Source organism: Bos taurus, chromosome 6, assembly GCF_002263795.3.
Source record: "Bos taurus isolate L1 Dominette 01449 registration number 42190680 breed Hereford chromosome 6, ARS-UCD2.0, whole genome shotgun sequence".
Taxonomy (NCBI): Eukaryota; Metazoa; Chordata; class Mammalia; order Artiodactyla; family Bovidae; genus Bos; species Bos taurus.
Genome location: NC_037333.1, coordinates 110806385 through 110823284, shown reverse-complemented (window position 1 = coordinate 110823284; position 16900 = coordinate 110806385). Strand labels below are relative to the sequence as shown.

The window sequence follows — 16900 nt, the reverse complement described above, 5'->3', positions numbered from 1 at the left end:
GTAACTAAATCATATGGTCTGAGACATTGACCCAAATATACTAACTCAAATTTCCAAAGGTGAGTCTCAGAAATCAAATCTTTAAAAGAATGGGGTGTGATATTAATTGAGTTCCAAAAGGACCATGTTTTGAGGAACATCATCAGGAACAGGGCTAGTTAGGGACTCTTGGCACCACAGCTCTCTGGTTGAAGTGCTACTCTACTTGCATTGTCTGCACCATACCATTAACTCTTAATTATTATTTCAGATCTTCTCTCATTAATTTAGCTAACAGTAAGCTGACACTTAGCTTAAGAATCTTGAGGCAGTATGCACTCTGTCTCCTGTTCTGCCGTATATTATTCCCCACTGTCTGCACTTCTAATTAAGCTCTCAGCAGACTACATGGTAGGATTTGTGTTTAACAGGAAGTGAAGTACAGGAGGGAAAGAGTCTCATGGTGCACTGAAAATGAGAGATACGACTTCAAATCCTACTTGCACCTCTGAGCTTTGGTTCCCTCCTGTGTAAAATTGGGTTGGCAGAGCCTACTTCACAATATTGTCAGATAAGGTGGTGGCCGGTATATAGTCAGTCTTTCCCTGACTGATGGCTGTCATCAATGCATGGTTTACCCCTACAATTGTAGAGGAAGATCATAGAAATATTAAAACTGTGTAAAAAGTTGCGGGGGGGGATCTCATTTTCCGGGAATGTTCAGTTAGAGACAGGCAAGATTAAACATGTTTAAATCTGAATGATAGCATTCCTTTTATTTCGACCCATCCTAAAGCTGACTCACCTTGGGCATTTATATTTGGTAAGTATTTCACAACTATCTCTTCCTTATTCATTATTTCCTGGTAGACTCGGTCAGTATGCCTTACTGTTGTATTTTTTGTGGCTAGATTGTCGGTTCAACTGTATTCTCATGAGAGAACCTGAGCTAGATTGACCCAACTAAGCCACTGCTGCTGCTGCCAAGTCACTTCAGTCATATCCGACTCCATGCGACCCCACAGACTAATCCCCTGAAACTGTGACACAAAGGTTGTAAACCACTAAGTTTTGGGTAATGTGGTATACAGCAATAGATAGCTAATACCACAAGACAAAGGGAATACCTCTATCTTGTTTCAACCACTGACTGACATTTTGTGCTTTACGTCACTTAACAGCCAAATCTAACTCTGAGTCCCTCTCTTCTCCTGCTAAATTAATCTGTAGAATTAACCTGAAGAAATATCTTTCAAGGTACTATTTTTGGGTCCCAGAGGCTGAGAACTGCAGGAGACCAAAGAGAGCATCTTGTCCCTTCATTTTATAGGTAAAAGTAACAGCGAATATTTAATGTTTCCTATGCTGGGCTCTCTGTTCCACACAGCATGTAACTCTCAGGATATCCTGGGAGGTATAGACTCTCACCGCATTTTACAGGTGAAGAAACTGGGTCCACATTACTACCCACTTTGCCTTTACATCCTCTATACTGTTACAGAATACTTTCAGTTCAGTTACAAGCATATGTCAATGTTTCATTACAGTCTTGCACATAAGGTGAAAAGTCTGTAGTCATCTGAAGAATCATCCTGGCATAGATGTTTTAGGAAAAGTGGATGGAACAAATCACAGGTAAACTAGTTGAAAGGCTCAAACTACCGCACAAATGCACTCATCTCACACGCTACTAAAGTAATGCTCAAAATTCTCCAAGCCAGGCTTCAGCAATATGTGAACCGTGAACTTCCTGATGTTCAAGCTGGTTTTAGAAAAGGCAGAGGAACCAGAGATCAAATTGCCAACATCCGCTGGATCATGGAAAAAGCAAGAGAGTTTCAGAAAAACATCCATTTCTGCTGTATTGACTATGCCAAAGCCTTTGACTGTGTGGATCACAATAAACTGTGGAAAATTCTGAAAGAGATGGGAATACCAGACCACCTGACCTGCCTCTTGAGAAATCTGTATACAGGTCAGGAAGCAACAGTTAGAACTGGACATGGAACAACACACTGGTTCCGAATAGGAAAAGGAGTAAGTCAAGGCTGTATATTGTCACCCTGCTTATTTAATGTATATGCAGAGTACATCACGAGAAACGCTGGACTGGAAGAAACACAAGCTGGAATCAAGATTGCCAGGAGAAATATCAATAACCTCAGATATGCAGATGACACCACCCTTATGGCAGAAAGTGAAGAGGAACTCAAAAGCCTCTTAATGAAAGTGAAAGTGGAGAGTGAAAAAGTTGGCTTGAGCCTCAACATTCAGAAAACGAAGATCATGGCATCCGGTCCCATCACTTCATGGGAAATAGATGGGGAAACAGTGGAAACAGTGTCAGACTTTATTTTGGGGGGCTCCAAAATCACTGCAGATGGTGACTGCAGTCATGAAATTAAAAGACGCTTACTTCTTGGAAGGAAAGTTATGACCAACCTAGATAGCATATTCAAAAACAGAGACATTACTTTGCCAGCAAAGGTCCATCTAGCCAAGACTATGGTTTTTCCTGTGGTCATGTATGGATGTGAGAGTTGGACTGTGAAGAAGGCTGAGCGCCGAAGAATCGATGCTTTTGAACTGTGGTGTTGGAGAAGACTCTTGAGAGTCCCTTGGACTGCAAGGAGATCCAACCAGTCCGTTCTGAAGGAGATCAGCCCTGGGATTTTTTTGGAGGGAATGATGCTAAAGCTGAAACTCCAGTACTTTTGCCACCTCATGCGAAGAATTGACTCATTGGAAAAGACTCTGATGCTGGGAGGGATTGGGGGCAGGAAGAGAAGGGGACGACAGAGGATGAGATGGCTGGATGGTATCACTGACTCCATGGACGTGAGTCTGAGTGAACTCCGGGAGTTTGTGATGGACAGGGAGGCCTGGCGTGCTGCAATTCATGGGGTGGCAAAGAGTCGGACACGACTGAGCAACTGAACTGAACTGAACGGTCAGTTAACTATTTTTTAAAGTATTTATCTATTTGGCTGCATCTGCGCTTAGTGGCAGCACATGGAATCTTTGTTGCATCCTGTGAGATCTTTTGTTTCAACGTATAGGACTCTCTATTATGTTGTGGCACACAGGCTCCAGAGTTCAGTAGTGTTGCCTGGAGAATCCCAGGGATGGGGGAGCCTGGTGGGCTGCCGTCTATGGGGTCGCACAGAGTCGGACACGACTGAAGTGACTTAGCAGCAGCAGTGTGGCACAAGAGATGGAATTAGATCTCAGGACAATGTTTAATGAATTAACCAAGTTGTTCCCCCAAACCCAATCAATTAATGAGAATCAGGTGTGTATCTTTTGTTACGTGACTCAGTTACACTCAACTCTTTGCGACCCCATGGGCTGCAGCATGCCAGGCTTCCCTGTCCTTTAACTCCAGAGTTTGCTCAAATTCATGTCCATTGAGTTGATGATGCCATCCAACCATCTCATCCTCTATCTCTGTCACCCCTCCTCCTGCCTTCAATCTTTCCCAGCATCAGAGTCTTCCAATGAGTCGGCTCTTCACATTGAGTGGCCAGCATACTAGAGCTTCAGCATCAATCCTTCCAGTGGCTATTCAGGGTTGATTTCCTTTAGGATTGACTGGTTTGATCTCCTTGCTGCCCAAGGGACTCTCAAGAGTCTTCTCCAGCCCCACAGTTTGAAAACATCAATTCTTCGGTGTTCAGCCTTCTTTATGGTCCAACTCTCACATCTGTCCATGACTACTGGAAAGGAGGTGTATATGACAGCCCTGTTTTCTTCTGCTGATATAACTCTTGCCATCCATATGGGCTTCCCTGGTGGATCAGATGGTAAAGAATCTGCAATGCAGGAGACCCAGGTTCAATCCCTGGGTTGGGAAGTTCGCAGGAGAAGGGAATGGTTACCCATTCCAGTTTTCTTGCCTGGAGAATTCCATGGACAGAGGAGCCTGGTAGGCTACCATTCATGGGGTCACAAAGAGTCGGACACGACTGAGTGGCTAACACTTACAGGACTTTCATATACTTCTTAGCGTTTAAAAAATTTCCGAGAGTTGTCTTATACAGCTGGGAATATTTTTTGTACTGTATTTTGGGTTTATGAGGAAGGAAACCGAACTGGTACTTCTCTAAACACTCACCTCCGCCTGCGTAGGCAAGAAATTAAGCAATCATCTGCCAGATGTCATCATTACAATGAATGCAAGCCTGACAATTTACAGGAAGTTTATCATTCCTTTCCATTCCAGAAACTGGTTATACTTTCCCTCACTACATGTTGAAAACAGCTAAAGCAAGTTGTCCATGATACTAGTCACCGCCTTTCCCTTGGGCCATATACACTGCACCATCCTGCAAGTCAGCTCCTAATAGAGTCTTTGATTGGCGTTGGTGTTGACTTGGCATGTTAAGAATAGGTAAGTGACACACAGGTATGTCTAGGAAATGGAAGGCTCTTATTTCTCTGGAAATTTTGCAAAGAAACATTATGGACCACTATGCTCATCTTATCTCCATATTTCTACTGATGCTGAAAGCTTGACTTTTCTGTGCACTGGTGCTGAATTGAATCTTGGAGACAGAGTTTTGGGTGAAGTAGAAAAGTAGCTTTATTGCTTTGCCAGGTAAAAGGGGACACAGTAGGCTAATGCCCTCAAAACTGTGTGTCCCAACTTGGGGAACATAGTGAGAAGTTTTATAGTAATTGTTCAAAGTGGGCATGATCAGCTTGTGCACATCTTTCTAATGAGCTGGTAGTGAGGTTAGCAGGAGTCAATATCATCAACCTTCAGGTCCAACTGGGGTCTACATGCTTTTGGCAGCATTCCATCGACAATTGTTAACTTCTTCCACCTGGAAGGGGTTACAGTATTTGCAAAATAGCTCAAAGCTATTGTTGTGCATGAGGCTTCCCTAGTGGCTCAGTGGTAAAGAATACTGCTAGTGCTGGAGACATACGTCTGATCCCTGGGTTGGGAAGATTCCCTGGAGAAGGAAATGACAACCCACTCCAATAATCTTGCCTGGGAAATCCCATGGACAGAGGAGCTTGTCAGACTACAGGCCATGGGGTCACAAAAGAGTCGGATGTGACTTAGCACCTAAACAAAAACAACATTTTATCCCTTGGTGGGGAAATAGGACCTTGCCCCGAGGCTGCTCCTGATTGTTAGTTTCTCCTGAGTCTCACATCCTCTCCCTTCCCCAGTTATCAACTGTTTGAATCTGCTCTTTGGAACTCAGGGAAGGTCATGGAGGATAAATGAAGGCTATTTCCGATCAACAAAGAAACAGAAGACATGAAAGGCCTCGTGCCTAGAAGCCCCGTGGGGCCCTGCCCAGTATCACTACTGGAGCAAACTGTAGTCTTAGCATTATCTAAACAATGTCTTTTCCAAAGATAGTCTAAGGAACTGAACTACGCTATATTTAGACACTTACGTAGTTTGTGGTGTGGCCTATATTCTTCCTTGTCACCTTTGGCTCCTGTTAAAGGGTAACAGCACAGGTTAGGCGTTTAGTGTGTTGACGTAAAGTGATGACAGAGAACTGTTTTTCAGTGTAAGGTTTAGCACAGGTTCTAGGGTGCGAAAGACATAGATTAAATTCCGGATTTCCCACTCACTACCTCCACGACCCTGGACAAATAGTAACTCTAAACAGTATTTTCCTTTTCCCATCAAGTGGGAAAAATGGTAGAACCTTCCACGTGTAGTCGTTGTGGGGATTACACATGACAATTCTCATGTGAAGCACTTAAGTACCTGGTCATGTTAAGACCTCAATGCATTTTAAAAATTTTATTTATTTATTTGTCTCTACCAGGTCTTAGTTTCGCCACTCGGGATTTAGTTGCAGTGCAGCTCTCAGTGTTATGGCGTGTGGGATCTAGTTCCCCGACTAGGGATCGAACCTGTGTCCCCCGCATTGGGAGCACAGAGTCTCAGCCAGTGAACCAGCAGGGAAGTCCTGGCCACGGTGCGTCTTTTTTTTTTTTTTAATTGACGAATAATTGCTTCACAGAATTTTGTTGTTTTCTGTCAAACCTCAACACAAATCAGCCATAGGTATACACATATCCCCTCCCTTTTGAACCTCCCTCCTGTCTCCCTTCCCATCCCACCCTCTAGATTGATACAGAGCCCCCGTTCGAGTTTCCTGAGCCATACAGCAAATTCCTGTTTATTGTTTTCTTCTGTTTACTTCCACCTATATCTTTTATCTTTCTTTAATCCTTCCCCAACTCCGCGTTTCCTCATCTTTTAATTTCTGTCTTATATTTTATGCCTCTTCTTCTCCGCAGCTCTTCTGTTCTCCTGTGCCTTTGTGTATGTCCCAGCATTTCTTTTTCTCACTTGTGAGGCATGAATAAACCTCCTCTTGGGGAGAGAGCTCCACACCTTGAAAAAAAGGCTAGAGAAAGTAGCACCAGCATTCGGATCTGTTGCCTTCTTCTTTGAGTCAAGCATGTGCTCCAGAAATGCAAACGTGAAGTTCTAGAAACGGATGCAGACTCACTGTGAGCACAGAGGGCCTCCAGACAGGAAAACGCCCAATGTGGTAGATAACCCCGACTTCCTAGCGGCTAGCTGCACTTTATTATTTACTTTTTTATTTATCTGTGGCTGTGCTGGGTCTTGGTTGAGGAGCAGGGGCTTTCTCTAGTCGCAGCGAGTGGGGGCTACCCTCCAGTTGCGGTGCAGGGGCTTCTCATTGTGGCGGCTTCTCTTCTTGCAGAGCATGGGCTCTAGGGCACTCAGGGTTCAGTAGCTGGGGCTCCAGGGCTTAGTGGGGCCATGGTATGTGGGATCTTCCCCTACCAGGGATCACAGCCTTGTCCCCTGTATTGGCAGGTAGATTCTTAACCAGTGGACCACCAGGGAAGGCCAGGGCAGCCTAACCTTGGTGAAGAGGGTCCTGTGTCTATGTCCTGTAGGAAGTGCCACAATGGCTTCGTGGTCTAAGGAAGAGAACTCAGCTAGAACTCACTGGAACGGCTTCCTAGTGACAGACTGGGAGAGGCCCACGCCAGAAGATGGGACTGTGCGGCAGGAGATGCACGCACAGGTCTCCGGCACAGGTACAGGAGGCATCTATATGTCTGGGTGGTAGCGCAGGGCTTCTGAGAAACTGGATATAGCTCTGCAATGGTCATCTAAAGATGATCGATATTAATTAAACTGAAATCTTAAAAAAAAAAAACCCCAAAACCTTAATTTTGTTTTTCAAATACAAAATTTGAAAACAAATTCGTTGCTAAATTTTGAGGAACAAAAGTAGCTCTCCTCGCCTCCAACCAGTCATAGCCCCACCACCAAAAGCCAGTGCCAACATTCTGATACACAGCGTTTCCTTTTACCCGCTTTCCAAGTGTAGTGAAGTTGCTCAGTTGTGTCCGACCCTTTGCGACCCCATGGACTGTAGCCTACCAGGTTTCTCCGTCTGTGGGATTTTTCAGGCAAGAATACTGGAGTGGGTTGCCATTTCCTTCTCCAATCCCCTTTCTAAGGTATTTTAAAATATAGTTGCTGTAAGATTGTTTGTAATATAGTCATTTCTGTATTCTGACATCAAAAGTAAACATACTCATTCAAAACACTGGAAAGAACAGAAACACCTAAAGGAGGGAGGGAATCATCTGTAACTGTGTCTCTCAGAGGAGACTTAATAAGACTCTGTGCCATTTATTTGCAATCCTTTTTATGCATTTTTATAAGCTTGGTGTGGATCATGTGAAATTTTGATCATGTTGTTTTCAGTTAGCCTTTTATCATACCTACTTCTACAAGGTCATTAAAAACCCTGTCCCTTCCCTCAAGGAGGCTTCCATTCCTACTAGAAAAACAGATGTGGACCCAAGGGCAGTGTAATCAGAGTAGTCAGAGGCAGGGCAGATTAGAATATAGTTTTGGGGTAATCATAAATAGAAGGTGAAAAAGTGGAAGCACTGATGGGTTTTATTTTCTTGGGCTCCAAAATCACTGCTGATGGAGACTGCAGCCATGAAATTGAAAGTCACTTGCTCCTTAGAAGGAAAGCTATGACAAACCCAGACCACGTATTAAAAACAGAAACATTACTTTGCCGACAAAGGTCCATATAGTCAGATGTATGATTTTTCCAATAGTCATGTACGAATGTGAGAGTTGGACTGTAAAGAAGGCTGAGAGCCAAAGAATTAATGCCTTCCAACAGTGGTGCTGAAGAAGGCTCTTGAGAGTCCCTTGGACAGTAAAGAGATCAAACCAGTCAACCCTAAAGGAAATCAACCCTGAATATTCACTAGAAGGACTGATGCTGAGGTTGAAACTCTAATACTTTGGCAACCTGACATGAAGAACTGATTCATTGGAAAAGACCTTGATGCTGGGAAAGACTGAGGGCAGGAGAAGAGGGAGGTAAAGGATGAGACGGATAGATAGCATCACCGACTCGATGGACAAGAATCTGAGCAAACTCTGAGAGACAGAGGACAGAGGAGTCTGGCCTGACACAGCCCTTGGGGGTGCAAAGAGCTGGACACAACTTAGCAACTGAGCAACAACAACATAAAATGGCTCTACCTGAAACTAGAACTGTAGCTACTGATTATATACAACCAAACATGTTAGTATATTTAATGACTTAAAATGTTCTTAAAATGCATTACTATTAATAGATTTTTATACCTATCAGGAAAACAGGTGAACACAGAAAAATATTAAAACTGTACCAAAGGGTATGGATGTATTTAAAAACATTTAACTGTTTCTCATCCTAGGAGCCCTGCGTACAAATTTTTGCTGTCTTATTCTAGAAACACATACTATATTAAAAAAAAAAAGGAGAACATATTTAACAAAATGTTCTCTCCGTTGTTTTTTCCCTCTTAACTTGGAACACCTTGGTTTCATTTCATAGCAGCAAATATAGATCTATCTTATACTTTCTAGCAGGTGCATATTTATTTGTCTACTGAATGAATGTACTATAATTTATCACCTATCCAGTATTCTATTGAGAGACATCCAGTTGTTTCCCATTATTTTTCTCATTGTGCAAAAGCCTTTATTATACTTTATGACAAGCTTTTCTTTCTGTAGAGTTAAAGGCTAAATTGTGCTCCCTTCAAATTCATTTATTGAAGTCCTAACCCTCAGGATCTCGGCGACTGTATTCTGAGATAGGGCCTTTAAAGAGGTGATTAAGTGAAAATGAGGTGGTTGGGGTGGACCCTAGTGCAATCATGCTGGTGTCCTTATTTGAGAAGGAGATTAGGACGTAGACGCCAGACGGGCACAGGCACAGAGCAAAAGCCGTGTGAGGACACCGGGGGAAAGTGGCCATTTCCAAGCCCAGGAGAGAGGCCCCAGAAGGCACTAAACCTGCGGGCACCTAGATGCTGGACTTCCAGAACTGTGAGAAGCAAAGTTTCTGTTGTTAAGTCTGTCATATTTACTTTTGACCACCCCAGCAAAAGAATACACCCAACCACTCATCTCTATTTAGTAAAAACCAATGGGAAAATAATAATAGCACTTGCTATTTAAGTTAAAAGAGAGAAAGTAAAAGCTTGCGGCAAAATGCAGGCCTATGTATATTTCATATTCTGAGCTTTGTGTGCAAATACAGCATTTGAAAGGAAAATGAAAGAAAAAAAATGAAAAACAAAACATAGCATTGGGCCTCACATTTCAACGCATTGGCTATCTTTTCTTTTAAAAATGCCATCATCCCTGCTAAGAGCTTTACTCCTAAATCAATCAACCTAGCCTGCCCTGTGTGTGTGTGTGTGTGTGTGTATGTGTGTGTGTGTGTGTGTGTGTGTGTGTGTGTGTGTGTGACAGTAAGGATCAGCTCTGGTACTGAGTTAGGTTTGGGATTCCAACTGTTGGGGGTTGCTGCTGCTGCTGCTAAGTCGCTTCAGTCGTGTCCGGCTCTGTGCGACCCCATAGACAGCAGCCCACCAGGCTCTTCTGTCCCTGGGATTCTCCAGGCAAGAACTCTGGAGTGGGTTGCCGTTTCCTTCTCCATTGGGGGTAGCAACGACCTTTCATCGCTTACTTTCACAACTAATGCACTGCTTGCCTGGAAAACTGCTGTGTCATAAACTCAGTTAAACACAGTTAAATATAAATGCCTTAGAATGGACTTTCCCTGACTCATAATCCTCTCCAGGGTCCTCAAAACCAGGGCTGGAAAATAGTGTTGCTGCCAAACTTGGCTTTCTCTGCCCACCAAATATGAATTAAAAAAAAAAATGGAGACAGAGTTTGGAGGAAATAGGAAGGTGGCTTTCTATTTCTAATCTTCAGCTGGTGGAGTGGTGAGGGCGGGGTGGGGGGGATGTTGGCTTCTGCCTGAAGAACTGCCCCTGGCCCTTCCACAAGGAGTCAAGAGGCTTATATAAGATGAGGGGGGAGGAACAAGGGGGTCAGGATCTTGTATTCTTCTTCCTCGTGCTTTGTTTCAATTAACAGTCACAGGCTGGTGTCAGGTAACCCAGTAATTGAGTCTGGCAGTCTGGGAGCACTGTGGCCTTCTTTCTCTGATGCAAAAAGAGAAAAGTTAAGAGGGGTGGTTTGTAAAGGTGAGCCCCAGAAACAGGATGTAATTAGCATAGAATCAAATGGTAACAGGTGTGAAATGTAGCTCCTGCGGATTTAGGGGGCAGAAAAAGCAAATTTAGTTACAGATTACAGATCGTTGTTCAGTCACTAAGTCATGTCCGATTCTTTACAGCACGCCAGGCTTCCCTGTCCATCACCAACTGCCATCTAACCAACTCATCATCTACCACCCTCTTCTCCTTTGGCCTTCAATCTTTTTCTAGCATCACGGTCTTTTCCAATGAGTTGGCTCTTCAAATCAGATGGTCAAAGTAACAGAATAAAAACTAGGAGTGATCAGGCCTGCTCACTACCTTTGTTCTTAGGAAAGAAAAAAAAAAAAGAAACCAACTCATTCCTCTTTTGCCCTTTTCACTGCAACAATACCAGTAAAGAGGCCTCATGTCATCAGACACTTAGGTCACCAGGGAATGATTTGGCATTTTTTCCCCCATAGCATGCTGTTTTCAGAGAGAATGAGTAAAGGAAAGGCGTTACCAGTCCACCAGGCACTACGCACTGTGCATTGTTGCTGCTCTGTTTTCTTGCCTTATCTAGTCCCTTGTTACATGTGACTTCTCTGTGCCTCTGTTTCCTCATATGTAAAATGGAGTTAATACAGCCATTAAATCAGTGCTTGTGCCCTCATCAAATTCAGATGTTGAAACCCTACTGCTCACCTGATGTTATGAGGAGATGGTTGTTAGAATTCCTTCACTTTCATTTGTCAGAAGAATTCATAAAGGCATGATTAAGCCAATAACCTTGACCTTAATAGCAGTTCCTGATCTGCTGTAGTTGCAGGAACCCATAAAAATGATACTAGGCTGATCAATGTCTTCTTTTTAGGGCTAAAGTTTAATGTAAATCAATCATGTATTCTGGATATATCTGGTGATTAATTATTACCTTACTCAGCACATGGTGCAAAAGTTAATAGCTTTTTCTGAAGGGAAGAATGACCCACGGGACTTATTACTTTTTTTTTTAATTACTTTCTTTCATTTTATTATCTTAAATTCCCTGAAATGACCAGTCCAACCTGGGTGTTACTACTGTTCGGCTAACTACACTGCTTCAAGCTCTAGGTTACAGTGAAACTGTGTGGAATGCCTTTTTGTTCGTTTGTTTGTTAAGCACTGATTCAATGTGCCTGGTTCTAGGGGTATACTGGTGAACGACAGACACAAACTGGTATTGTGAAACAAAATGTGGTGAGAGTCTGCCTGCAATGCACGAGACCAGGGTTCGATCCCTGGGTTGGGAAGAGCCCCTGGAGAAGCAAATGGCAATCCACTCCAATATTCTTTCCTGGAGCATCCCCTGGACAGAGGAGCCTGGCGGGCTACAGTCCATGGGGTTGCAAAGAGCTGGACACAGCTGAGCGACTAACACAAGAAATGGTGAAATTACAGAATGCTATGAACTTCCCTCATTCCTTCTTTCTTTATTCAACAAAGATTGAGTACTCAGTGTATTATGACAGGCATTGTCCTAAGTGCTGAGGATCAAACCATGTGCCTAGTCTCATGGAGCTCATTGCTCTGTGTAACTGGTTGACCTGAGGTCTGGGTCCACATTTCGAGACAACGCGAGTGACAGATCAGAATAGGGTAAAGTAACAGAAGGAAAATAAGAAAATGTCTTCTGGGGGATATCAGAAAATATAGACCCAAAGCCGTAGTGAAATAGTAGAGTTTAAAAAGAATGAAGACAGGGGGAGAAGATCTAGATCTGATAGAGTGCCTGATGAACTATGGAATGAGGTTCGTGACATTGTACAGGAGACAGGGATCAAGATCATCCCCATGGAAAAGAAATGCAAAAAAGCAAAATGGCTGTCTGGGGAGGCCTTACAAATAGCTGTGAAAAGAAGAAAAGCGAAAAGCAAAGGAGAAAAGGAAAGATATAAGCATCTGAATGCAGAGTTCCAAAGAATAGCAAGAAGAGATAAGAAAGCCTTCTTCAGCGATCAATGCAAAGAAATGGAGGAAAACAACAGAATGGGAAAGACTAGAGAGATCTTCAAGAAAATCAGAGATACCAAAGGAATATTTCATGCAAAGATGGGCTCGATAAAGGACAGAAATGGTATGGACCTAACAGAAGCGGAAGATATTAAGAAGAGATGGCAAGAATACACAGAAGAACTGTACAAAAAAGCTCTTCACGACCCAGATAATCAGATTGGTGTCATCACTGACCTAGAGCCAGACATCCTGGAATGTGAAGTCAAGTGGGCCTTAGAAAGCATCACTATGAACAAAACTAGTGGAGGTGATAGAATTCCAGTTGAGCTATTCCAAATCCTGAAAGATGATGCTGCAAAAGTGCTGCACTCAATATGCCAGCAAATTTGGAAAACTCAGCAGTAGCCACAGGACTGGAAAAGGTCAGTTTTCATTCCAATCCCAAAGAAAGGCAATGCCAAAGAATGCTCAAACTACCACACAATTGGACTCATCTCACACGATTAAGTAATGCTCAAAATTCTCCAAGCCAGGCTTCAGCAATATGTGAACCGTGAACTTCCTGATGTACAAGCTGGTTTTAGAAAAGGCAGAGGAACCAGAGATCAAATTGCCAACATCCGCTGGATCATGGAAAAAGCAAGAGAGTTCCAGTAAAACATCTATTTCTGCTTTCTTGACTATGCCAAAGCCTTTGACTGTGTGGATCACAATAAACTGTGGAAAATTCTGAAAGAGATGGGAATACCAGACCACCTGATCTGCCTCTTGAGAAATTTGTATGCAGGTCAGGAAGCAACAGTTAGAACTGGACATGGAACAACAGACTGGTTCCAAATAGGAAAAGGAATAAGTCAAGGCTGTCTATTGTCACCCTGCTTATTTAACTTCTATGCAGAGTACATCATGAGAAACGCTGGACTGAAAAAAAACACAAGCTGGAATCAAGATTGCAGGGAGAAATATCAATAACCTCAGATATGCAGATGACACCACCCTTATGGCAGAAAGTGAAGAGGAACTAAAAAAACTAAGATCATGGCATCCGGTCCCATCACTTCATGGGTAATAGATGGGGAAACAGTAGAAACAGTGTCAGACTTTATTTTTCTGGGCTCCAAAATCACTGCAGATGGTGATTGCAGCCATGAAATTAAAAGACACTTACTCCTTGGAAGGAAAGTTATGACCAATCTAGATAGCATATTCAAAAGCAGAGATATTACTTTGCCAACAAAGGTTCGTCTAGTCAAGGCTATGGTTTTTCCTGTGGTCATGTATGGATGTGAGAGTTGGACTGTGAAGAAGGCTGAGCACCAAAGAATTGATGCTTTTGAACTGTGGTGTTGGAGAAGACTCTTGAGAGTCCCTTGGACTGCAAGGAGATCCAACCTGTCCATTCTGAAGGAGATCAGCCCTGGGATTTCTTTGGAAGGAATGATGCTAAAGCTGAAACTCCAGTACTTTGGCCACCTCATGGGAAGAGTTGACTCATTGGAAAAGACTCTGATGCTGGGAGGGATTGGGGGCAAGAGGAGAAGGGGACGACAGAGGATGAGATGGCTGGATGGCATCACTGACTTGATGGACGTGAGTCTGAGTGAACTCTCGGAGTTGGTGATGGATAGGGAGGCCTGGCGTGCTGCAATTCATGGGGTCGCAAAGAGTCCGACAGGACTGAGCGACTGATCTGATCTGATCTGATCAAGGACCTTCTCTATATTCTATTATACAAGAACTGTTCCCATTTCTAAGACAGACTATGTACAAGTCATCATCTCTGTATCCTACACAACTAACAGAATGCCTGGCACGGTATCATTGGGCCTAGATCATATGGCCAGATTCCTCACTAATTTATGGGATGCTAGGCAATTAATACCAAGACTTAAGTTTCCTGCAGTATACCTCACACAGTTCAGTCACTTCAGTTGTGTCTGACTCTTTGTGACCCTATGGACTGTAGCCTGCCAGGCTCCTCTGTCCGTGGGATTTTCCCAGCAAGAATATTGGAGTGGGTTGCCATGCTCTCCTCCAGGGGATCTTCCCGATTCAAGCATGAAATTCACGTCTCCTGTGGCTTCCACATTGCAGGTGGATTCTTTACCATTGAGCCACTGGGGAAACCCTACTATGTGCTAGGTACTCTTATAAACAATTCAACTATATGAACTCTCTTAATTCTCATAACAATCCTATGAGGTAGGTATTTGTCTCAGTTGCTCAGACTGTTAAAATACCACAGACAGCGAAAGTCGCTCAGTCGTGTCTGACTTTTTGAGACCCCGCAGACTGTACCCTGCCTGACTCCTCTGTCCATGGAATTCTCCAGGCAAGAATACTAGAGTGGGTAGCCTACCCCTTCTCCAAGGGATCTTCCCAACCCAGGAATTGAACCCAGGTCTCCTGCATTGCAGGCAGATTCTTTTACCAGCTGAGCTACTAGGGAAGCCCATGCATAGGCAGGGTAGCTTATAAGCAGTTGAAATTTATTTCCCTAGTTCTGGAGGTTGGAAGTCCAAGATCAGCTGTCAGCATGCCGAGGGCCTGATTGTTGATTTCTCACGTCTTCACATGCAAATGAGCAGAGAAGGGTAGTGAGCTCCTTAGGGATTCATTATTAGGGTTTTACTTTCATGACTTCATCTAATCCTATTATCTCCAAAACGCCCACCTCATAACATCACATGAGGAGCAGGGTTTCAACATTTGAATTTGAGGGGGGCACAAGCATTGAGTTCATGGCTGTATTAACCCCATTACATATATAAGGAACCTGAGGCACAGAGAAATTAGGGAAGCTTGCTCAAGGTCACACATGTAGTATCCTTCAAACCAGGAATCCAACTTCAGCGCCAAACTGTGCTCTTAAAAACTGCTCATACTGCCTTTCAATAAGTGGCACATAGATTAGAAATAAACGAAAGCATTCTTATGCAAAGTTCTTCTACTCTTCTACTCCATCATTTATTGAATATTCATCAAACCCCTATGTTGTCTTGGAACTCTCATAGTACGGATGTAAGGGTTGAACAGAACACACCTGCTTCTTGCTCTCCTGGAGTTTACAGTCATTAAGCAAATTACCTAACAGGGCTTCCCAGAGGGCTCAATGGTAAAGAATCCACCTGCCAATTCAGGAGATGCAGGAGACATGGGTTCAATCCCTGGGTCAGAAAAATCCCTTGGAGGAGGAAATGCCAACCCACTCAAATAATCTCGCCTCGGAAATCCCATGGACAAAGAAGCGTGATGGGCTACAGTGCATGGGAGTCACAAAGCGTTGGAGGTGACTGAACACACACACACACACACACACACACACACACACACACACACACTCCGTAACCCCAGGTTTTCAACCTTTCCTGTTTTCTCTTCCATTTCTCTGTGTGTTCATGAACCCTCCAACCAACCAGCTATCGACTAAAAAATAGTCAAAACCTGAAAGTAGAAAGTTATTTTATTTGATGGGACCAGTTAGGACCCAAGCTGGGGAGACAGCATCTCAGTAGCTCAGAGAAAACCGCTCCAAGGAGGCAGGGGCGGGGGAAGTCCAGGCTATATACAAGCGTGCAACAAAAGGAGCCAGGCAGTCTGAACTTCAAAGATTATTGTGATGTAAGAAAAATCAAATACACAGCGTGCTATGTATGGGAAAAGGCCAGCCTCTGGGCTCACTGAACTCAGCCAATTCTGTTTCCTCGATCACCTTAAGGAATGGCAGATAGCTGCTTCTTGCATCCGCCACCCTCCGCCCCACGAGCAACACGCCCCCCCCCCCCGCCCCCACTCCGCCCCCAGGGGGTGGGTGGCAGCATCTGTTGGATCACAGACACTGTGTTCCATTTTGGGCACCTCATTCACATTGGGATGCCAGAAATCGCTGATGGCCGTAAAACATTTCTTATTTATTGACATGGCAGGCAATATTTTCATTTCACACAGTCCAGGTCTGATCTGGACGAGCAAAGCCCATAACAGGGTCTTCCTAGGTCTCCTGGAGGACTGAGGCCAGGATCAGTCGACCGTCCGGAAGAGACTGACCTTTTTCTTGCCAGTGACCTGGTTGAAGTAATCTTTCTCTCTGAGTCTCAGCTTAAAATGGAGGGATGTGTCCTGCGGTTCTTTCCCCGCAACCGACTTTCTGGGATTATTTACCCTCGAGACTCTCCAGCACCCAGGGCCCTTACTGACAACCCTGACCGGGTATTTCTGAGCTTCAAGCGTCTTCCCGCCTTTGATTCCCAGGAGACACTTTCCCTCCCAGGAGTCTTCCTTCACGATTCCACTCGGCCTTCCCGCCCAGCGCCCAGCCCCCAGCCCCGGGCTTCCCCGCCCGCCCTCAAGCCCAAGGGCCGCCATTGTTCGTCCTCGGCCTGCTCTCGCT

The 16900-nt window shown here is 44.0% G+C and overlaps 1 protein-coding gene across 2 annotated transcripts in view; it reads left to right on the top strand.

Annotated features, from left to right (window-relative positions):
* Positions 1-4207: 4207 nt before the first annotated feature.
* Positions 4208-16900, top strand: part of FBXL5 (F-box and leucine rich repeat protein 5) — a 58728-nt gene continuing 46035 nt past the window's right edge. The window contains exon 1 of one of the 2 annotated variants that reach the window (XM_024993214.2): positions 4208-4369. Coding sequence is in view for 1 of the 2 variants with exons in the window: in XM_059887510.1 (XP_059743493.1) it covers positions 6988-7032 (45 nt within the window). In the remaining variant the exon portion in view is untranslated. Of the gene's footprint in view, positions 4370-6888; positions 7033-16900 lie in introns of those variants that run through there. The other variant, XM_059887510.1, reaches the window with a different exon arrangement.